The sequence below is a fragment of the Thamnophis sirtalis genome, unplaced genomic scaffold (assembly GCF_051295495.1).
Source record: "Thamnophis sirtalis isolate CommonGarterSnake01/CBP01778 unplaced genomic scaffold, rThaSir2_p1.2 scaffold_6, whole genome shotgun sequence".
In the NCBI taxonomy this organism is placed as follows: Eukaryota; Metazoa; Chordata; class Lepidosauria; order Squamata; family Natricidae; genus Thamnophis; species Thamnophis sirtalis.
The window spans coordinates 73,928,525-73,953,287 of NW_028261386.1; the positions used below are offsets into that span (position 1 = coordinate 73,928,525).

The 24,763-nt window shown below is 37.6% G+C and overlaps 1 protein-coding gene and 1 long non-coding RNA gene across 4 annotated transcripts in view; one reads left to right on the top strand and one right to left on the bottom strand.

Annotated features, from left to right (window-relative positions):
* Positions 1-21,539, top strand: part of PDE10A (phosphodiesterase 10A) — a 136,641-nt gene extending 115,102 nt beyond the window's left edge. For 2 of the 3 annotated variants that reach the window (XM_087718198.1, XM_087718199.1), the window contains exons 16-22: positions 3,866-4,016; positions 9,664-9,819; positions 12,417-12,589; positions 15,934-16,045; positions 16,375-16,455; positions 17,304-17,392; positions 18,561-21,539. In XM_087718198.1, coding sequence (XP_087574324.1) covers positions 3,866-4,016; positions 9,664-9,819; positions 12,417-12,589; positions 15,934-16,045; positions 16,375-16,455; positions 17,304-17,392; positions 18,561-18,675 — 877 coding nt within the window. In that variant the 3' untranslated portion in view covers positions 18,676-21,539. Of the gene's footprint in view, positions 1-2,805; positions 2,902-3,865; positions 4,017-9,663; positions 9,820-12,416; positions 12,590-15,933; positions 16,046-16,374; positions 16,456-17,303; positions 17,393-18,560 lie in introns of all 3 variants that reach the window. The other variant, XM_087718197.1, reaches the window with a different exon arrangement.
* Positions 1-24,763, bottom strand: part of LOC148045027 (uncharacterized) — a 30,226-nt gene that overhangs the window by 1,496 nt on the left and 3,967 nt on the right. The window contains exons 2-3 of the long non-coding RNA XR_015697006.1: positions 24,458-24,497; positions 19,526-19,647 (exon numbers count right to left, since the gene is read on the bottom strand). This is a non-coding gene — a long non-coding RNA (uncharacterized LOC148045027). The remainder of the gene's footprint in view (positions 1-19,525; positions 19,648-24,457; positions 24,498-24,763) is intronic.

Below are 24,763 nucleotides of genomic sequence, written 5' to 3' on the forward strand. Positions count from 1 at the left end.
AATAGCTCATAGATAGAACAGTTGCTCAATACTCAAGATCTACATAGACTAATCTAAGCACAGTTTGAATTCACTACAAGAAAGTCTATGATTCAATGCCACACATACTATGCCATATACTATGCAAAATCAATAGGATACTAAGAACCTTCCTCAAGAACTTAGTGGGACCATAGAAGACAACACTGGAACTTAGTTCAAGACAGCATTGAAGCACCAGTTATAACAGCACAAGAAAAGGCACTAAGCCCCAGAATCATAAAGCAGGTGTTTTTCATACTGGGTTTCATACTAAGGCAGGGTTGTCAAATATGTGGCCCATGGGCCGGATATGGCCCGCATAGGTCACACCATCCCAACTCTGCAAGTACAAAAACAATCCTGATATGTCACGATACGGCCACGATGCAATCGGGTTTGACACCCCTGACCTAAGGTGTAGACTTTACAGAGAGGCCTCAGCAACAATGCAGTGAATAGTGGTAGGGTGTAAGATGAATACATATTAAATGACACAATAAAGTAGCCAGCATTGTGCACAGGAACATCTGCACAGTGTGTCAGTGAGGCTAGACCCTCCGAAATCCTGATGGGAGATTCCACAAAAAGTCATGGAGAATAATAGGACTAAGATTCTGTGGAACTTGACCGATTCAGAGGGACAGGCAGAGGGATAGGCTAATCAATCAGACATTTTAGTAGTAGATAAAGACCAGGGGATAATGATATTGATTGAGGTAATTGTGCCAAGTAACAGCAACTACAGGAAGGAGTATGAGAAGCTGGAGAAATAGCAGAGCCTGAAGGAGATTGTATCTATATCTATATATCTATATCTGTCTCTATCTCTATCATCTCTACCTCTACCTACCTATCATATATATTAATTACACATTCACATATATGCAATGCTTATTAATAAATACTAGATATTCTTAAACAGTGACTTAAATTTCAAAGGCCCTTTAAAGGAATAACCAAATTTATAACAAAATGCTAAAATATTGCCTTAAAATGGGCTTTTATATTGAAAATATTTGTAAAAAAAATCTCCAAATTTCCATTTTTTTAAAATAGGAAAATGGGGAAAAAAAGAAGTCAAGAATATTCTGCCCTCCCCACCCCTCCATGTTTTCCCCCAGACTTTCATATCTCTAGTATGAGCAAGAACTGCTCCATTTATTCAGAATCAGGAGAAATGAATGGAACAATTCCAGCTTGTGCAGATCTCCATGTGTGCTTCAGAGCCCTGCAGAGCTTTTGATTGAGAGAGTTATTTTAAAGGGTCTTCAGCTCCCCCATATTTTTTTTGATAGTATGGCTATACACATATAAACTTCTATTAATATCTCTTCAGTGCTTATAATCAGAAAAATATAAGGGGCGATTTTTTTGCATAAATCTCACTTTACCTGACAGAAACCTGATGTAGTCTCTGAGAGGCATGTAATTATCAAGGGTTTCTGTCTAAATAGAGCCCATTGGGACAGAATCTATAAATAGGTTGCATAGATTAAATTATTTCTGCAAGTAGAAATGTTTTTGCATTAGCATTTTTAATTAAACTGAGGATATTGAGAATTAATGTCTCAATAGGGCAGGAACCTATTATACATACGTATGGGACTTTAAAAGAAATGTTAAGAACCAACTACAGTAGTTTACCAAATATACGGAGATGCAGAGAGAAAAAGATTCTTCTGTAGCCCAGATTTGTTCCTGTAGCCACATTACACAAACTTTCACCCTCTAATTTGCTATCCAAGAACAAACAATATTTGAAATAGAATTCTGATCTGTATCACTTGATCATGCAGTTAGTTGTTTTTTTAAAAAAGTTTTCTGTAGAAACTTTTAGGAAACCTATACTTATATAAGAACTGATGAAATGATTAATTCACATCTTGTTTTGAGAAAGCTGGGATCCCCCATTGAAGTCCCCTGATTTTGAAAGCTTTAGCGATGGTCTATGAATTTCTGAACTGGAAGAGGAGGTATTATACTACCACAATCCGTCTAATTTTTGAAATTATTACCATCAGTAAAACTGTCTATCAGGAAATAATCACACACTTGAAATCCTTTTCCTGTTTATTTTGGCAAGCCACAGGGCTCTACTTATGAATGTCTTCAAAGAAATTAACTTCATTGAAAATATTCAGATGTTTTTTCAATATACCATATTAGAATGAATTGATAAATAACCCCTTTTGAAAAGACAGATACTCAGAGGATTATCATTTTAGCCTATATATCCATAGTAAAAGCTCACTTTCTCCTTGAATACATTTATGTAAATATTTAATGACATTTATGTGGGAATTTTGCTTTTTTTTAATGCAGGCATTTAGTTTCTGCACTTTAATTTTCTGTACTTTAAATCAGTATACATTTTTAAAAACAATGTGACTTTTACTGTCAGAAAGACCTATAATTTGACCAAAGGGCTATAGATTCAAAGGTATAATTCTAATTTTTGCTTACTCTGATTTGGTTAAAAATTTAAGCTTTGATTTAATTGAACATTAAAGTAACCTCTGTTAGTTAATGTAAGAAATGAATCCTTGGAAATAAATTCCAGTGACATCAGAAGTTGTCTAAATGCATTTAATTGAGGCATTAGCTATATAAATAGCAGTAACATTACCACACACTTAAAATTATTTGAAAAGATTAACCAAACATAGTTTTAGCTTTGATTTTTAAAGTGTGTTCAACAGTTTAATTCTTAGTTTGAATTATAAGCATAGTGGCAAGGCAGTTCTCTTTCCTGCGATGTAAGTCTGCCCCATTTTGCACATGCAGGATGAACAGAAGTCGAAAGGCTAACAAGAGAGAAGATGGCAGTGCTATGATGTCAGCATTGAGCCTTTATATGGAATCTGATATTATGGAGGAAGGGTAATTAGAGCTTTTAGCCTGGACACAACTTTGAAGAGATACAGTATGTGTGTATACATGTGTCTGTGGGTGGCTGGGTGTGGGGGGGATGTGAAAATAAGATTGGCTGTAGGAACCAAATTCTTGAAAAGTAGGGCTCAATCTAGCATTATTACTTGGAGTTACTTTCTTTTCCAGGGTTCAAATTCCAGGGTTATAATTGAAAGCTCTGTGGGACTCTGACATGGGCATGCAGTTCTGCTGCTCCATTCTCAAAATATTTCAGTGGCATGTGCAAAATATTATTTCGTGTAACAAGAAAAAAAACTGGTTTGTCTTTATTTCCACATCTCTCACACATGTGCACTGAAATTATTTGCCAGTAAAAAGTATATGTTTGCTTCTTTGGAAAACTAGAGCAAGCATACACAGGAACATTTCTAGTAGATACAGATGGCAAAGTAAAGCATACGTTCTCAAAACTTCCGTTGTCTTTCACTGGTCCATTTCCTACCAAGGTATAACAACCAGCCTATTATCATTAGACAAACAAAATAACGGAGGTGCAAGTTTATTTCCTTGCCTTTTTTTAAATATAGCTTCCAATGTCTCCTTATGATTTGCTTGCTAGTTAGGCATTACTCAGCATGGCCTAATCTCTGCTATAAATAGTGGCATTTTAAGAGAAATCTGCCATAATTGTTTTCAGCCAAATGAAGAATACAAGAAAATTTATCTGTATATTTATTACTGTGGTTTGGGTGGAAACTTCTGAATTTATGCTTGAATATGCCTCTACTTCTTTCAGTATAACTTCTTGCCTTGTGCTTGCAATACAATGGAACTTGAGAAAATAAATCCATTAAAAATCATTTTTTTGTAAAGTTATACTGAAATATATTTTTAATGAAGTAAATAGAATTTTGATTGGAACTATTCTTTTCTTTCTGAATGCTTTATCAGATTCCTTTTTTTTTCTTTCAAGTTTTGATATGGAAAAACTATGTCGTTTCACGATGTCTGTAAAGAAGAACTACCGTCGAGTGCCCTATCACAACTGGAAACACGCCATCACAGTTGCACATTGCATGTATGTTATTCTTCAGCACAACCACAGGACTTTCACAGACTTAGAAGTAAGTGTAGATCCCCCCCCCCCATCCCATATCAAATACAAAGCAGAAGTAAGGGATGCATTAACCACTCTGAAAACAGGACAGTTTTGTTTCAGGCCACATCTGCTTTTTACACAATCTTGCTGTAGAAGAATCCCCATCACAATTTCTCCCAAAAAAATTTTTTTTTGCTCTTGGAGTGCAGCTTTCCCCCCACTATGCAAATAAACAGAAATAGTTTACCCATCAAGGCCTTTTAGGGCAATGTTTCCTCATGTAGGGCAATCTGCCACCAAGACTTGCTTTTGGGGCAGTGTGGCTTTCATTTTTTCTTCTGTGACAATTGTCCAAGTCAGACAATTGTCCTTATAAACCAGATCTGTTTTACAGATTAGTCTATTTTGTTTCAGAGTAACACTGTAATACTCCAAAGCAACCCATTTCATCTGGGCTTTATAGAAATGTTGACACATTTCAGATATAAATGAGACTGAGCCGTGGTGGCGCAGTGATTAGAATTGCAGTGCTCTGCCCACAGCCAGGATTCGATCCTGACTGGCTCAAGGTTGACTCAGTCTTCCATTCTTCTGAGATCAGTAATATTAAGACCCAGATCATTGGAAACAATATGGTGACTCTGTAAACCACTTAGAGAGTGCTGTAACACAATATGGGGTGGTATATAAGTCTAAATGCTATTGCTATAGTGAAATAGAAAAAAGAGTCCAGATGTTTGGATATCTTTGTAACAAATAAATATCATATATACAGTATATACACTCAAATAGATAAATGATTAAGAAATGTGTAGAAAGAATGACTTGGGATAATAAAGAATAACAGCACAAAATTAAGATTAACAGTTGAAACCAACCTTTTTTTTTTTTTTTTTTACAAGAGTAACAATTATAAAATTGAATTTTAAAAATGAACTCAGTTCTATAAAAGACTGATATATAATTGTGGGGTCCTTGGTGCTCTCTATGCTTGGTGGCTTTCTTGCAGGCATTTCATTACCAAACTAGGTAACATCATCAGTATTAATGAAGTGTGACTATTAACCAAGAAAGACAGGGTATGGCCTTGTTTCTAATGATATTTCAAAACAATATGGAAAATACCCTAACAGTTTTGAAGTACAGTTTGGAAATGGAGGAAATCATATGAAGTATAAACTTTCCTAGTTTCAGATGTCAATCTTAGAATATTAACTGCACTTCTGTATTCATCCACTGGGAGAAACGTATATGAAATAGATAATGATGTAAGAGTGTTTGTAGTGGGAGATATTGTTAAGAATTTCATGCATCTGATGAAGGATATTATACATCATATTTCCTAGACATAATTCATTATATTTTTTCCTCCCTAATCTTTGTGCAAAGTGAAAGTAGACTTTGTTTATTATTTATTCAGGATACCAGGTTGTTTGCCATAGGTCAGAATCTTGTGCCTACTTTCTCTTATAATCATTCTCTGTCTCTTCTCCTTGACAAAATGTTATGAGTTTTTCCTATATTCTGTGTTTTTGGAAATATGCTTTGTTTTTGCAATATTTACATTTGTAGTCTGTTTTTCCCCACACATTTTCTCTGGATTGCAGAGAGAAAATGAGTTGGTTGATTTAAGAATCCCAGCAGCCAATGCCAGATTTCCAGGGATTGGAGTGCTTCATTTGTCTTTTCAGAAAAAAAAACCTGGTGCTGGTGAAGGATATGCTTCATTGGACAGCTACTCTATTTTATTCACCCGAGAGACCGACTAAATGGCTTTAATGAAAAGGAAATAATTCAGCTACCTTCAGAAGAAATAATAATAATTAAATGTTATGTTTTATTACTACACTGAATTAGCACAGTTCTCAGAGTAGAATTGCAGATTATATTACAGGACTTCACTTGTCCCATTAGAAGATCTTTTGTTCTCAGCAACAGCCAGTTATTTGAGATGGAGCACAGGAAACTGCATTCATGCAGTTTTTGCTCATTCCTCACTCACAAGAGGATGAATTGGTAGACCACCTCTGGGTTGAGTTTCAGGATGTTGCCCCTGGGGATGTGGACAAGGCCATGAGAGCTGTGAGTGCCTCCACCTGTGTACTGGACCTGTGTCCCTCATGGCTGGTTGCCAACAGCAGTGAGGTGACATGAGGCTGGATCCAGGCGGTTGTTACCGCCTCTCTTCGGGAGGGGCACTTCCCCGCCGCACTTAAAGCGGCGGTGGTGAGACCCCTCCTGAAGAAGCCATCCTTGGATCCAGCTGCCCTTAACAACTACCGTCCAGTCTCCAACCTCCCTTTTGTTGGGAAGGTTGTCGAGAAGGTGGTGGCCTTCCAGCTTCAACGGTCCTTGGAGGAAGCAAGTTATCTCGACCCCTTCCAGTCGGGCTTCAGACCCGACTACAGCACAGAAACTGCTTTGGTCGCATTGACCGATGATCTCTGGAGAGCCAGAGACGGAGGCCATGCCTCCATCCTGGTTCTCCTCGACCTCTCGGCGGCTTTCGATACCATCGACCATGGTATCCTTCTGCGACAACTGCGGGAGGTGGGGGTGGGAGGCACTGTTTTACAGTGGTTCTCCTCCTACCTCTCGGCAGGTCGCAGTCGGTGTTAGTGGGGGGGCAGAGATCGACCCCTAGGCCCCTAACATATGGGGTGCCGCAGGGTTCAGTCTTATCCCCCCTACTATTTAACATCTACATGAAACCGCTGGGTGAGATCATTTGGAGGCACGGGATAAGATACCATCAATACGTGGACGATATTCAGTTGTATCTGTCCGCCCCGTGCCAACTCAATGAAGCGGTGGACGTGATGAACCGGGGTCTTGAGGCCGTTATGGACTGGATGAGGGCTAACAAGCTTGTACTCAACCCGGAGAAGACCAAGTGGCTGTTGTGTTTTCCTCCCAATAATTCGATCAGTGTTCCATCGCTCAGGCTGGGGGGTCAAATTTTATACCCCTCAGAGAGGGTTCGCAACTTGGGAGTCCTCCTGGATCCACAGCTGACTTTCGACCACCATTTGACGGCTGTGACCAGGGGGGCATTTGCCCAGGTTTGCCTGGTGCGCCAGTTGCGACCCTACCTGAACCGGGAGGCCCTCACAACAGTCACTCGGGCCCTTGTGACCTCTAGGCTGGAATACTGCAATGTGCTCTACATGGGGCTGCCGTTGAAGAGCATCCGGCGACTTCAGCTAGTCCAGAACGCGGCCGCGCGAGTGATTGTGGGTGCACCTCGGTTCGCCCACATAACACCTATCCTCCGCGAGCTGCGCTGGCTACCTGTTGATCTCCGGGTGCGCTTCAAGGTGCTACTTGTCACTCATAAAGCCCTCCATGGTAGTGGATCTGCGTACTTGAGAGACCGCCTCCTGCCAATTACCTCCCTGCGACCAATTAGATCACATAGATTAGGCCTCTTCCGAGTTCCATCTGCCAGTCAGTGCCGACTGGCAACTACACGGAGGAGAGCCTTTTCAGTAGTAGCTCCGACCCTTTGGAACGATCTCCCCGTGGAGATTCGTACCCTCACCACCGTCCAGACCTTCCGCACAGCCCTTAAGACCTGGCTAGCCCGTCAGGCCTGGGGATAAAGCTAATTTGTCCCCACCCGAATGATGAATGAATGTTGCTTACTATTTTACTTCTATGTATTGTTTGTGTCTATTGTCTGTACCCTCCCTTCCTTATTTTATGTAAGCCGCCCTGAGTCCCCTCAGGGAAAAGGGCGGCCTATAAATACTAATAAAATCCAAAATAAAATCCAAAATTCCTTTCTGGCATATCAGTGCTAATCCTCAAAGTATCCAATGAACTTTAGTTTATAGTTGCTGTTGAAATGGAGAACTGAGGTTAACACAGGGGTGGGCTTCAAAAATTTCAGCAATAGGTTCTCTGCCCTATTGTTGTTGTTGGTGGGCATGGCCTAGTCGGCCTCCACTGCAGTGGGGGAGGGGCATTTTCACCTTCTTCAGGCTCTGGAGGCTTCCCTCAAGCCTCTGGGAGGGTGAAAACTCCCCCCGCCAGGCTCTGAAGACCCTCTGGAGGTCTACCCCAAGCCAGGAGGAGTTGTGAGGAGGTTCTCACTTAATGACCTGTAATCAGTGGTGGGACTTGAATAACTTAACAACTGGTTCTCTGGCTGGGTAGGCATGACTGGTTGATCATGTGACTGGGTGAGTGATGTCATATATCACACCCAGCCCTGCCTCCTAGCCACTCGATTGAAAGGCAGAGGTAGGAGTCACCTGGTTAGGGCTAATCCCACTGGCTAGCTTCACCCGCACCCTTTTTTCAGCCTGTTTTGGGGGCATTTTTTTGCTGTTTTCAGGCCATTTTTTTGCTGTTTGAAGGCCATTTTCTGGGCTGTTTTGGGGGGCAAAATGGCCCAGAAAACAGCCCCCAAAATGAGTGGGGGCAGCGCCAGCCAATGGTGGAATTTGCTGATTCGCCAAACTGTGCAGAATCTTAACTACCTGTTCACGTGAACCGGTGCAAACTGGCAGCTGCCTGTGATCCTCACTTAATGATGGCAAATGGGGACTGCCAGGATTGCCATTGCTAAGCGATGCTTTTCGACTGCATTGTTTAGGAATGGAAATTCTAGTCCCAGTTATCATGGTTAAACAATTGTTTACCTTTACCTTTACAGCGCTTTCACAATTGCAAAATTGGAGCAGCGCACATTGGATTAAAACCAAGCTAAAACATAAACATGATGAAATAATGACCAAAGACAAGCCAACTCCAGTAATAAAATGCATGAAATCCTAGTGACAGGCTCACTTAACCTCCAGACCCTTGGCTCAAGGGAAGATCCAGGTGTTCAATGACGGATAAAATGCTGGCAGGGAAATAGTCATGTGTTCCTTGTATTATTAAACTAAGATACAAATATAGCTTTAAACACCTGGTGAAGGTCTGGACCTTAGTTTTAGAGTACTTGCAAAATAAACAGAACATTACATCGTTAGTCCATGACTTCTCCCAGTAGCTAACCTGGGAATTATTTTGAGGGTTTTCAAGAACTTCCTGAATTGGGAATCGTCATCATCACCATCATGTTTTATCTCATTGTTGTGCAGTCCCCATAATTACTTCTGGTGACATGGGGGGGGGGGGGGCCCTATATGAATTAAATCATTATCTTGTATATTATTTTGTCTGATGCAACTGATGATCTGGCTGAGTATAATAAACTACCTCCTATTTTTTTTAAAAAATTTAAAATATATTTTATTAAAAGTTTTTATCTTAATATAAAATAGAATAAACTATCTCTTATGAACTCAACATATTTAGTGGCAGAATGTAACACTTAAGGGTAATGGCTGGGAATTATTGATATTTATTATGTAGGTTTTGAAATCATCCTGTCTCCAGTTGCTCACAAACAAAAAGAAAATAGAATAATATGGTACCAAATCAGAAAATATAATCTTTAGGGGAAAAAAGAATAATAAGAAAACCTAAACATATTTTTTATCAATATTGATTATTCATAATTCTAGCACCGTCAATCATTCCAGGTACAGCAAACTCATTTCTGAATCATGTATTTTATGTATTAATGGAATTCATAAAGTGTCTGGCCTAGTAGAGAGTGACATCTAGTGGTATAAATTTGACTTGAAGATTAACTTCCTGTCTACTTATTTTTCTAGCGAAAGGGTCTTCTCGTTGCCTGTTTATGCCATGACTTGGATCACAGGGGTTATAGCAACAGCTATCTTCAGAAATTTGATCATCCATTGGCAGCACTTTATTCCACTTCAACCATGGAACAGCATCATTTTTCTCAGACAGTGTCTATACTGCAGGTAATTCATTTCACTCCATTTTTTATGGCTAAGATTTAGAAAACTAGAAGTAGCAAATTTAACTGCAGGAAGTTTGTTTAGATTCTCTATGTGGACATTTCCTTTTTTTAATATGGCATATCTGTTCTGCTTTTAAAATAGTCTATTTATTTCACAATTAAGAGTGGGATATGTTTTTTCTAAAATAAGTAAAAGTGCAGAAATCAAAGTTTGAAACACAGAGAAAAATGTCCATTTAAGGGTCAAGATTTATTGAATTGAATATGTGATTTATTAAATTTGTAAAGCAATCTTCGGAAGACTTCAGGTAGAAAAGAAAGTTTGCCTTCATTTTCCTTTCAAGCTTGTATAAAATGAAAAAGTGTAATAAGTAGACAGCATTAGATGGAGAAAGTTGAAATTTTCCTAGATTGGAAGAAACACCACAGCAAAAATGAATATTTTATCAAGGTTTAGTTGTTGGTTTCAAATGATCCCAATATGAGTTGAGGACAAAATTGAATGATTGGAAGAAGCAATTAATTATGTGCCATCTAATAAAAAATCTAGAGTAAAGGTAAAATGTCACAAAATTTTGTAAAGATTAGAATTGACTGGTAGTACCAAATTTATTATTGTGCTGTTGAATAATGGATTTGATGATAGAAACATCTGATTAGCTTGGTCCAGAGTCCCAGAGAGGTTCCACCTGGAGAATTACCAGACTCCAGCTGGGATTAACTAGAAGATTCAGCTGGAGAACACCTATTACTCCTATCGGAGTCAGGGAATAATCAAAGTCAGAGCCTGCTGATCACCAGTTTACCCCAAGAATGATCCTGTTGGGAGCATCTAGGAACTAATGGCAAACAAGAGTGTGACAAATGATAACAACTTCCTAGTAGTCCCAAAGTTTCTTTTTCTGGAGGCAACTGGACTTTCTTGTTTTTTCTTTGAAGATTTTTGCTTCTCATCCAAGAAGCTTCTTCAGCTCTGATAGGATAGTGGGGAATGGAAGGATTCCTTGCAGGCAGCTGGTAATCTGCATCCTTTTAGAGTCTGTTGAAGCACTTGGAGGTTTATCTATGTCCTTGGGGTCACCTGAGTAGTGCTCCTAGTTCCTGTAGTCTGCATTTCCCCCTCTCTGGAAATCCATTCCCACACCATTCAAAGGGTGTTTATCCCAAATTGCATAGCTAAAAGTAGAACATCCCTCTAGTAGAAACCTGAGCACAGGTATATTTTTATCCATTGGTGAAATTTGCCGCAGGGTTAAGGTTGGCTCATGACCCCAAAGCGACTAGTTTGTATGCACAGATTCAACCCAATGGTAGTAAATTACCACCTGCAAAAGAAGGAACAGAAATACAGGGATGAATGGGAATCCCTAGGTTACCAGACTGAGGGGAAAGAGAAGCTCAAAGTGACTGGCTAGCTTATTTCCACACCAAATTCCAGATAGTGGCCCAGGATTGATACAAGAAAAATAAATTATGGAGAAGGAGAGATCAATTATGTTGTCAGGAAGAGTAAAAACAGAAAGGAAAATTTATTAAGGAACTCAGTTGCTAGCAAAGCAGCTGAGGGCATATTCCCTATCTGCACATTTGGCAGCTGTTGAAGATGTTGATTTAGAATATTCCCCAGAAAGTGATCTTAGACTGAAAGATAACAGGCCTTAAAATGAACTGAGATAATTGAAGCTAAAAACAGAAAAAACAATTTGGTAGAAAACATTTTAAAGCTTTTCTTCAGGTTTATTGTGTTAAATGCAAATCAGAAATGAAAGGGGAAAGGAGTAAAAGAAAAAAAGAGTGACTTCTGTCTCTTGATGCAGTAGAATACAAAATACAGTTAGTTGCCACTCAACTTTTTGCTTTAGCCTCCTATTGGATACAAACCATTTCTATAGCAACAGTTACTCTAGTCATCAAAACCTAAGATCATTTTTTTTTTTGGAACAAAGTCCAAAAGTAATTTTCAGGTGGAAACAAGGTCTTCTGAATAAGGTCCTCTCTTCAGTTAATTTTGCCATCTCTGTCAACTTTGCTTCTCCAATTAATTTTGTCATCTCTGCCCACTCCATCACATTTTTCATCCTTTCTTCTATGGTGGGAATCTTTCCATTTTTGTGCATATACGTATAATAACAAAGTTCAAGATTTTCTTTCAAATTCTTTATCAAACAGTCCTTAAAGGAAAATATCAGTTTTCAATTTTATATTTGATTTAATAATCTTCTAAATTGAGGCCAAAATCTGTCCCAATATTTTTTCGCTTTGTCACAAGTCTACCAGAGATGATAAAATATACCCAATGGGAAGTGTTGATTTACCTTCTATCTTCATTTTATTGTGATAATAATACAAATAAGTAGGAACTGTTGTTTTGGGTTTTTGGCTTACACTCAAAACTTACAACAGACCAAATTCCAAATCTGTTTACCACTTTAAAATGTCCTAGGTCCTTAAAGGTTAATAAATATATGGTAATTGTTTCTTTGAATGCATATAGATAAATCCAATGTCTTGTTTTAAGAGCTACGGGGCCCAATATAGACTTAAAACAAGGTTTAAATTATTCACAGCAATATTCTTATATGCTTTACTTTTTTCTAGCTGGAAGGCCACAATATTTTCTCTAATTTGAACTCCAATGAATATGAACAGGTCTTGGAAATTATCCGCAAAGCCATTATTGCTACAGACCTTGCTCTGTATTTTGGAAACCGAAAGCAATTGGAAGAGTTACAACAAACAAGATCACTGAATCTTAAAATCCAACCACATAGGTAAAATACAAATGAATATTTATGGTTTGAAATCTCAATCATATTTCCTTGTTTTGAAGGCTAAATATTTAGCTTCCTGTATTTGGCTATACAACTAGTCTATTATATAAAACGTTCTGAGGAATGTGTCCTAAACCCTCGTAAAGGACTCAATCAAGAGTTATTTTACTGTTGGTATCTATTGAGAAGTGCATTCGGGAACGTTCTGATAATTTTGAATTTGGAGTATGGTTGTGCTATGGTTAGAATGCAATTTTGTGGCTAATTCTGCATTCCACTGCCAGGAGTTCGATCCTGACTGGCTCAAGGTTGACTCAGCCTTCCATCCTTCCAAGGACAGTAAAATGAGGGCCCAGATTGTTGGGGGCAATAGGCTGACTCTGTAAACCGCTTAGAGAGGGCTGTAAAGCACTGTAAAATATCTAAGTGCTATTGCTATTTATAGTGCTGAGATGTGTGTAAGATTTAAGATCAAATTTTATATAAAATTGAACCCTAGACCCTTTGCTTCGCATATAACATGGATTTTATGGGAAATTATTTTTAGAGGCTATTAATATAATAAAGTATTTTGCATAATAAATTAAATCTACAATAAGAATGCAATTTTTAAGATCTACAGAGATCTATAGCTATACAACATCAGATTAACAAAAATCTGTCAATGTCAATGAAACACCGTAGAGGTGAATATGAATCCAAGATTCAAGGACGTTTTATCACACAATCATTTTTCTCTTATTTAACACTGTTTCGTACTGCTTGGGCAATGTTATGCTATAATATATTTGAGTTGGTATGAAGCTGCAGTAACCAATTTTGTTGCATTTTTATCTTCCCTTTCAGCAGCTAATGACTAGAGTCTTTTTGGTGGAATGTATTCCTTTGTGGCTGTATTTTTTATAAACTATAATACAATACAATAGCAGAGTTGGAAGGGACCTTGGAGGTCTTCTAGTCCAACCCCCTGCCTAGGCAGGAAACCCTATACTGTTTCAGACAAATGGCTATCCAACATCTTCTTAAAGACTTCCAGTGTTGGGGCATTCAAACTTCTGGGGACAAGCTGTTCCAGTGATTAATTGTTCTAACTGTCAGGAAATTTCTCCTCAGTTCTAAGTTGTTTCTCTCCTTGATTAATTTCCACCCATTGCTTCTTGTTCTACCCTCAGCTGCTTTGGAGAATAGTTCGACTCCCTCTTCTTTGTGGCAACCCCTGAGATATTGGAACACTGCTATCATGTCTCTCCTAGTCCTTCTTTCTATTAAACTAGACATACCCAGTTCCTGCAACCGTTCTTCATATGTTTTAGTCTCCAGTCCTCTAATCATCTTTGTTGCTCTTTTCTGTACTCTTTCTAGAGTCTCCACATCTTTTCTAAACCATGGTGACCAAAACTGAATGCAGTATTCCAAGTGCGGCCTTACCAAGGCATTATAAAGTGGTATTAACACTTCACGTGATCTTGATTCTATCCCTCTGTTTATGCAGCCTAGAACTGTGTTGGCTTTTTTTGCAGCTGCTGCACACTGCTGGCTCATATTTAAATGGTTGTCCACTAGGACTCCAATATCTCTTTCACAGTTACTACTGTTGAGCAAGGTACCACCTATACTGTACCTGTGCATTTCATTTTTGTTGCCTAAATGTAGAACCTTACTCTTTTCACCATTAAATTTCATTTTATTAGATAGTGCCCAATGTTCAAGTTTGTCAAGATCCTTCTGTATCTTTAGTCTATCTTCTGGAGTATTGGCTATTTCTGCCAGCTTGGTGTCATCTGCAAATTTGATGAGTTCCCCATTTATACCCTCATCCAAATCATTGATGAAGATGTTGAAGAGTACTGGGCCCAAAACAGAGCCTTGGGATACGCCACTGCATACTTCCCTCCATGAAGATGCAGTTCCATTGAGGACGACACGTTGAGTGTGATTGGTCAGCCAGTTACAAATCCATCTGGTGGTGATGCTGTCTAACCCACATTCTTCTACTTCATCTAGTAGTAGGTTATGGTCTACCTTATCAAATGCCTACTGAAGTCCAAGTAAACAATATTGATGGCATTTCTCCGGTCCACTAATTTTGTCACATTATCAGAGAATGCAATAAAATTAGTCTGGCATGATCTGTTTTTGACAAACCCATGTTGGCTTTTGGCTATTTCTTTGTTTACTTCTAGGTGTTCACTAATTTGTTACTTGATTTTCTTTTCCAGAATCTTTCCTGGTATTGAGGTCAGGCTGATAGGTCTGTAGTTTCCTGGATCTGTTTTCTCTCCCTTTTTGAAGATGGGAACCACATTATCTCTTTTCCAGTCCCCTGGCAGTTGCCTGGTTCTCCAGGATCTCTGAAAGATATAGTTCAATGGTTCTGAGATCTCATCTGCCAGTTCCTTCAGAATCCTGGGGTGTAATCCATCTGGTCCTAGTGATTTGAACTCATCTAGGGTAGACAGATGCTCACTTAACATTTTCTTCCCTGTTTCAACTTGTGTTCCTAATCTGATTTTTGTGGTACTGTTTGTGGTTGGACTGTTTTATCCCTTTGTGTAAAGAAGATGCAAAACATGAGTTAAATAGTTCTGCTTTCTCCCTGTTGCTTGTCACCTTCTTGCCACTTTCTCCCAGCAATGGACCAATTGTTTCCTTAACTTTTTTCTTCTTTTGAATTTGTTGGAAGAAGCTTTTTTTTGTTATTTTTTACTTTTGTGGCAAGCCTTTCTTCATTGTGAGCCTTAGCTTTCCTCACTTCATCTTTACATGCTCGGGCTATTTGTTATGTTCCCTCCTTTCCACTTTAATTACTTATCTTTTTTGTGTTTCAATTTGTCAGAGAGTTCTTTATGTAGTCATGCTGGTTTCTTTTGGGAGCTGTTACTTTTCTCCTTCATTGGTATTGTGCTAGACTGGGCTTTTGTAATCTCATTTTTCAAAATTTCCCAAGCTTCTTGAGTTGTTTTCGCCTTGAGAATTCTCATCCATGGAATTTTTCCCAAGCTCTTCTAAGTTATTGAAATTAGCTCTCTTAAAGTCCAAGACTCTACTTTCACTTTGTTCTACTACTTGTGTTTGCATAATGTTGAATTCCAATATTGCACGGTCACTTAAACTACATTTCCCAGATGCTTTTATTTTGTGAAATGTTAGGTTCTTGGATGGTTTTAATAGTATTGATTATCCTTAGCACTGAGTATGCTATTGTTTATTTTTTCTTTGTGTTTTTACTTGAACTGATCTGTTTTACCTTTGAATCAAGATTTTTTCCAATATCAATTATTACTTATAGGATATATTTGAAAAGGCAAATAATTGTTTCAGCTACACAAGTTATTATATTCCAGGGATCGTGTGATTGGCTTGATGATGACATCTTGCGACTTGTGTTCTGTGACAAAATTATGGCATGTTACCAGACTCACAGCCAATGATATCTACGCAGAGTTTTGGGCTGAGGTTTGTGCATTTCATCATTCATTTCCATATCTATCAGTAGACACTTGAACAGAAAATTAAGATTGATTGGATTATTGGAACTATTGATGTTATTTGTGTATTAGTTTGTTTGTAATTAAGAGGCCACCTGGCTCCAAACAACTCTGAGCAGCTTGTATTTTAAAAGTAGGAACAATAAAAAAAAAATAAGAAACAGTTCATAGACACCAAGTGTCTCTCATAAGAACTTAATGTTCTGCCTTTTTTCCTCCATTATATATTTAATATCTTTAATTTTTATTATTGGGAGCTGAATAATTAAGAAATAAATGAATTTATTTTTCTTTCAGGGTGATGAAATGAAGAAGTTAGGTATTCAACCTATACCTATGATGGACAGAGAGAAAAAAGATGAAGTTCCTCAGGGTCAGGTAAGTCTAAAATAGGTTTTGAATAGATTTAATTTGGGTATATGTAGCCATTACTTAAATATTGCTATGTTTGCTTTTTGACTGATTTTCATTCTTTTTTTAAAAAAACAACAACCAGAATAATGTAATAAACTTCATAATTCTCAATAGACTAAACATCATTTTATTTATTAATTTTTATGCCACCTATCTCCCCAATAAGGCAACACTTTTTCAGCATTAATCTGTTGATTTGGTGATACTATTAAACAATTAAATGATCCAAATTACTGATCCTTAAAAATAGTGAAAGTAAAAGAAAAGCCTATATTTATTAATTATGAACAACTAGGCATATCTGGAATTCTAATATGATCCCTTGTAAAATGCAACGTTGGTTATTGATTTGGCAGTGAATAATATTCATTCCACAAATCCAGAGCTATAAAAAAAGAACATTGATAGCTTATTAGCTTCTTTCAGATTTGTAACAGAAAGGGGGAAGAAAGGATTTAACCAACATGTAAGAATTGTGGTAGTGCAGTGGATAGAATGCAGTACTGCTGCATTTTGCCAATTGCTGGCTGCCTGCAATTTGGCAGTTCAACTCTCATCGGGCTCAAGGTTGGCTCAGCCTTCCAGCCTTCCGAGGTCAGTAAAAATGAGGACCCAGATTGTTGGGAGCAATATGCTGAGTGTGTAAACCCCTTAAAGAAGGCTGTAAAGCACTGTGAAGCTGTATATAAGTCTTAGTGCTATTGCTATTTGTAAAATATAGTGAGGATATATGACAGTCTGTTAGCAAAGGAACTGTTGCACATTTTGAGTTGAATAATATTTGACTAATAGTGTTTTGATTTTTTTTCAAGATTGGGTTCTATAATGCTGTAGCTTTGCCCTGCTATAGTACACTTGCACAGATCCTCCCTCCCACATCACCACTCCATCGAGCCTGCAGGTAAATATAAATTTGACTTGAACAGTCAACTGAAAATTCTTAAATTTCAGTTATCAGTTAGAACAATTAATCGATCAACAATTTGCCTTCAGAGGTTGTGGGTGCTCCAACACCAGAAGTTTTTAAGAAGAGATTGGACAGCCATTTGTCTGAAATGGGATAACCTTTCCTGCTTGAGCAGGGAGTTGGACTACGGGATTGGGCGGCATACAAATCTATTAAAATTACAAAATTAAATTACAAATTACAAGACCTCCAAGGTCCCTTCCAACTCTTGTTATTCTGTAACAAAATGTCTGCAAGCAAACAATCAATCACCATAATCACTATGTTTCAGCCAGCATCTGCCCCTTTGGAATCCTGATTGCTCTTCTTGTTCTACCATTTCTAAATCAAAAATGGTAGTGAATGCATTAATCTACCTTCACAGTTCTGTTTAGAGGTTGCAGACATTAATGCATGGAAGGGAAACACAAGGCAAAGAAACTTAAATGTATGCAACATTAGCAGATTGATCACAAAGCAATGCTGATTATATTTTGTGGCCATGGTAATGAGATTACTACATCCAGGGGAATAAAAGCACACTTTCTCAATTTGATATTAAGCATTCAGTAATTACTGAATAGATGTTACGGAATAGGACACAGTGGCTCAGTGGCTTAGATGCTGAGCTTGTCGATCAGAAAGGTTGGCAGTTTGGCGGTTCGAATCCCTAGCACCATGTAAGATAGTGAGCTCCCGTTACTTGTCCCAGCTTCTGCCCACCTAGCAAAAATGCAAGTAGAAAAATAGGAACCACCTTTGGTGGGAAGGTAACAGCATTCCATGCACCTTCGGCATTTAGTCATGCCGGCCACATGACCACGGAGATGTCTTCAGACAGCACTGGCTCTTTGGCGTTGAAATGGAGATGAGCACCGCCCCTTAGAGTCAGGAATGAATAGCACATATGTGCGAGGGGAACCTTTACTTTTAATTAATGATACAGTTGCCATTCTCTCCAAATTGAAAGCCCAGATATGAGAGCTCAAAGGTCACAATCTGTCTCTGTGAAGGAGGAGCTTATATCAGATGAAATCACGACATCCCTTTTTATAAATGTTTCTTGTATACTGATACATCAGTAAAATATGTGAAAAGTGAGTAATTTTTCCTTTCTCTCCAGGGAAAATCTCAAACAATGGGAAAAGGTGATACGAGGGGAAGAAGCTTATGGATGGATACCCGCCCAAACTACTAATTCTGACTCAGACACTTTCCCTGTGAAGATTGTTGACTGATCCACATTTAAGGCTTTTTATTCCACAATTTCTAGCCTTTTAAAAGGATAAACTCTGCAAATACAAAGTGGGAAGACTGAGTGCAAATTTCTTTTCCTCGGTGATACAATGTGAACACAAGATCCAACTATTCAAGCAAAAGTCGGCTTGTAAATATAAAAGACTGGCTTTTTAATAGGCTATTTTGCTGAGGCCTTAATTTCAAAATGATTGGGCTGGGAAGGCTAACCTAGGCTTGGTTTTAAATTGTGTCTTTGTGGTAAGGAGGTTTCACTGGCACTTTTGCATACTATTACACAATACTGTGATTGGCTTAAATACCAGGTTCACCTGGGGAACTCTAGACTGTAATAGGACATTTCCACACTGATATGGTAAATGTTTTTGTTTGAGCTTTGAACTCCAGAAGAAAATCTCTGGGGCAGAAACTATCACTGAGTTTACAGTACTTGAATTTATCTTGCTTCAAATGGGAGGTTTAATTTCCAGATACTAGTCTCCTAAAGCATCATGAAGCAACTACTTTATTGCACCCATTAGACATTGGGAAAAATATATCAGTGTTTCTTTAGTGATTTTGTAATTTAGGGGGAAATGTCCATTTCTACCCTGGAAACAGAATATTTACCTCTGGTTGTAAGTATCACATTAGGTACCTGAAAACCCATCGTTTCAACCCTAGTAAGAGTAATGGGTTGAATTTCAAATGTAGTAGTGTAAATCTGTCAGGAAAAGCTAGTCATTGTGTAAACAAATATTACAGATGGATGCCTTCAAATCCCAGCTAGTTCACAAAAAATAGGACCTTCCGGACATAGTTATAATCTTCAGAAATCATAATGGTACTTACATATTCTTAGTAGCTTCTGTGTTGCTCATTAGCACCAGTTGGGCTCTGTTCTACCTTTCACTTTAAATCTCCATTTACTCAAAAACCTTTAAAACAAATTGTCTAGTCTTGTAACCTGTTGCCTGTGGAACAAGAAAGCAGATACGTTAAACCATTGCTCTTACATACTGTGAAGTCTGTGTTGATATTGGCCCCAATTCTGCACAAAATTTCATTATGTGATATATTTCCATATGCGTTAGGCTGTATACACACCTTGAAAATGTGAAGTAGAGAGAAAGAAATTGAAAAAAAAGTGTTATAAACCTTAGATGAGCAACAGCATCTCTGATACTAATTAGAATAGTTCCTTTTCAGGTTTCCTTGGGAACTTGAAACAGGTTGTGGCTGCATTAAGGTTAAGAAATTGGTTCCTTAAATGGGCAATGCCTTTTTTTCTCCCAGGCTCACACAAAACCTTGAAAAAAGTTATTTTAATGGATAGCAGAGAGGAGCTGTGTTCCTAGGAGGCCCCAAAAAACTTCTTCCAAATTAGGTTTGAAGCATGTACAGTCCTAATGTCTATACCTCTTTGCAGAACTATATTTGCAAATATGTTAACCTTAATCTAGTTGTAGACAATGTAACAATAAGCCATGAGGTTTAATCCTAGCACCACTGACCTCAGTGTGAACACCTCTATTGACTTGAATGGAAATCTCTCCCTCTCTATCTCTTTCTCTGCCTTTCTTTGTTTCTCTCTATCTCGGTAGGAGCGTCTTCCTGCTGAAGTAGGCTTCATTCGTATACTTGATATAGCATTTAAATGGGCCTATCGTATAGGCCTTCTTGGCAAAATCTTACATACAATACATACACAAAACATCACCATTGTATTCCCCATTCCAACATTCTATTCAAATGCAGATATTTACTGGATCGATAAGCTTTCAGGCACCATGTGACAATGGTCAGAAGATAACTATCAAATGCTGAAAGAATCAAATGAAATGGAAAGCAGATATTGTATTTTTCGGAATATAAGATGCACCTTCCCCCTTAAAAGAGCATGGAAATGTTGGTGCGTCTTATACCCCGAATACAGCTGTTTTTGGCCTCCCAAAGCCGCACCCCCACATACAATTTTTGTGAAAAACGGGTGAAAAATGGGGGCATTTTTGCCTTCCTCTGCTCCCCACAAGCACTCTGCAGGCTTCAGCAGGGTTGGGGAAGGGAAAAAAATGACCCCGTTTTGGTGAAAAACCAAGCCATTTTTACCTTCCCCCACTCCCCAGAAGCACTCTGCAGGTTTCAGCTGGGCTGAATGGAAAAAATGTCCCCATTTTGGCAAAAAAACCCAGGTCATTTTTCCCTTCCCACAGCCCTGCTGAAGCCTGCAGAGTGCTCCTGGGGCTGGGGAGAACAAAAACTTTTTTTTTCTGACTTAGCTCTTCAAAGTCTTGGTGCGTCTTATAGACCAATACGTCTTACAGTCCGAAAAATACGGTAGTTGATTTTATAAACTGAGATATGGATCCTATAATGGATTGTCGACAAATAACTGTTTGTTCCTTTTCTGCTTTTCATGCATAAGATTACCATGGCTACCTCTCTGGAATATAATTGTATTTTTAGCTGATTAATTATGAATGATATTATACAAGTTAGACTGTGCCAGTTCGATGTCATTTTAATTGATTATTTTATTGGTGAGGATCCAAAGAACCTGGGTTACAACTGAGCACATATAATAGAGATGGGAAAACCTATACCCTTACAGATCTTGTTGAACAATAGCTCCCAGCTGCCCTGGCTAATGTTGCTCATGGTGATGAATGATGAGAGTAAGAGATTAGTAGCATGGGAGGTTGGGAATGGTTAGTCGGAATATTGTTATTTATAAATGTGCACAATCTGGTTAGAAATATAATTGCACAAAAACACTAGGGCTTTTAGCGTATGCCTAATTTGTAGGTTTTAGTTTTGTGCCCTAACAGGTATTTTGAAAGGTATAGGTTCTTGGGGGGGGGGGGAAGCTTTCTCTTGCCTAAACTTCATGGTATTAAGCTTGCTCACTTTCATCATTGTGCAGATATTACTGTGTGGCACAACCAAGAAAGTATTAACGCAAGCATACACAAAATATTAATGTATTTGGTTCATCTGAATAACTGTGTGTATGAATACACAATGCACATAGACAATATGTGTGTTTGTTGGATAACACAATATAAGAACTAGCTAACAGAGTATTAAAAAAGCACTAAGGAAAAGTTTTACCTTGGGGACGTTAGCTTGTCATATGATAGATTGGTCTGGTTGATTCAGCCTACCCCACTCTACATATCCTATAGGTTATGTAGCATGTATAGTCCCTATTCCCAGGCATTGCACATGTGATTGCGGTATATTGTAACAATCATGAAAAAAGGCTGGCCAGCCATCAAGCAATCAGCAACGGTCCCCTACAAATATTTGTTTTTCAGAATGTGAACTAACATTAATTTACTATATTGATTTTCTTCAGCACCTGTTAACCCCCTTTGGATATTTTCTACACTTAACCATCAATGCTGTCATCCCAGGGTCAGTTCCTAGGGTCATAGGATTTTAGCTTCAATTATCTTTAATATTTGTTTATTTGCTCCAGCCCATAGTCTGCTTCATCAGAACTAAAATATGAAAGTATGTCAAAGATACAATACTGCCAGGAATAAATTTACGAATGTGTTGCATATCTAGTGAAGTTATACCCTTAGGTATAACTTTTTAACTGGGACTTTGTTATATGAAAATATATTTGCTGTTCCAAGTCATGTTCTCAGTTTAAACTACAACTTAGGATACTTCTGCATCTTTATTTATTAAATTACCTGGATCTTTTCAGGTAATGAGTTCTATATGCTGGTTATGATTTATAGAGGTAATATAACAACTATGTAAATTACAAGTATTAATGTTGGTGTTGAACAACAAAATAAATTATTTTCTGCTATACAATCTTCAACAAGCTGTAACAGATGTGAGAAAAGAAAATCTTAATATTTTTTAAAATACTATCACAATTTTCTTGGTAAAGAAACTTCTTTTTTCCCCTTCATTCTCTGGATCAGAACTCCTTATAATTTGATACTTTCAGTAAGAATATAGAGAAAAATTGTTGAATTCTATTTTTATATTTCTTTCGCAAAATGAGAACAATTTTCTAAGAAACTATTCATGAATTATTTGTCCTTAAGATCCTATACACAGTTTGGGAGAAGGTGTTTAACCTAGACACTTTCCCACCATTTGGTTATTGCTAGAAATGAACACCAAGATTAGTGCAATCATACAAAATTTCATTTTAATGGATTCCCAGAAGTTGAGTAAAATGTGATAAGTTCTAAATAACATGTCCATATTGGGCATTTATTTCACTGTTGCACATATTTACCTTATCGGGGGTAAAGCAACTTAAAGTATATTATAGAAATGTTTGACTGTGGTACCTTTATAAAACATAATATACATAACATGTCAAATATTTTGCTTGGTGGAAATTGCACAGGTGTGTTAAAACTTTTAAGTGGGCAGCAATATTCCACTGTAATTATTGTCTAGTTTGTACTCTAGAACTGCTAGAAGAGTACACTACTATAATTTTTAAATAAGGGACGCAAAATATACAAATCAGTTGGCACAAGGCATGTGGTGTGGAGCTCGGGAACAACGATTCTACATAGATAACCAGAAACATTTCTTTTTTCTGGATAGTATTAGCATGTATGAGTCGTTTGTTCAGCCAGCACTAAAACTATAATAGGTATGACTTTTTCTTTTGAAAAAATGCAGCAGGCCTGCACAAAATCATGCAGTTTCCATCATTCTGCAGAAATTTGAAATTACGATGTAATTCTCACATTATGTCACATGTATAAGATGACTACATTTGTTCAGAGAACATGAATTCCTTTAACTGTTATGTAGAATTTTGCATTATAATTTTATAGTCCAATCTAACAAAAACACATCACAATAATTTTCTTCTAAATGTTATGCTTGCTGACCAAAAACTGTGCTCAATTATAATATGAGGGTATACTCAATGCATGCACTCAAAGCATTCATAATTAGTCTGTGGTAAATTTGATCTGTGTATATCCAAGTTATACAGGGAACATTCAACTTCAAGGCAACAATGTCCACTATATCCAAGGAGTTGGGGAAGAGTGGGATGTGTGTATGTGTGTGTTGATGTAAGTGTACATATACGAATGATTGCTGAGAAATCTGTAAAAAGAAATACTCAAGTGCAATAATTTTAAGAGGTCTTAACTTTGCATTTATAAATTATAAATAATGTACCTGGTATGTATTTTTTCATGTATTCATTTGCAGTCTTTGTATTTTAAACAAACCCAAATCTTTATTATGTTTATATAATAGAGCATACCACCATTTATTATGATCTAAGTAAACTGTAAATACATTTGCAAAAAAAGAATAAAACCCCAACAGTCAGAATATATGCATATCTGGAGAGCCAAGGATGAAATTTATTTCTGCTTTAACAGCTGGCTGTAGTGCAGCAAGGTATCTTCTGTGGATATGTAATTATAAATATATGTATGATATATAAAATACTTAGAGCTGTTCATAATTTTAATTCAATACTTATCTATACATAAATATAGATAAAATGTTGTGAATATTATGGAATACAGATTTTTTTAAAAAGAAAACCCTTTCATAGTTTTCCTTATTGTTATTTATTGTTTCTGATGCTTAATACAAGCATGGGCCTCTGCAGGGAGGGCAAGGGAGAAAATGTTGGGCTCTCAAATATGTTCACATATAATCTGCACGTGTGTTGATCTACATGCAGGGCAAAAATGAACAGCTTTGGGAAGCAGATACATGTGGCCAATAGGAAAAGCATATGACTTTTGTTTGAGTAATATCAGAGCTTACCTAATATTGTGGCTACCAAGCTGGTCTTCATCTATTATGCCTATTATGAGTTTAGGGCAGGAGGAAAAGTAGTAAACAAACACACAGAATATTAGATAATTTGGTCAGCTACCTTTCCCATCTCAATTGTTCCAACATAATTTCCCTGGTGCAGATTCTACCAATGGTTTGGGGATTTTTAAGACCTCCTTTTACCTTGGCTCTGTTCTGTGTCTTTCAGTTATTAGTCCCTCTATCTCCCTCTGCCACTAGCTTCTTATTTTCAGTTAGGCCTCTGCTGTAGTCTCTGGAGTTTTCCCAGAGATT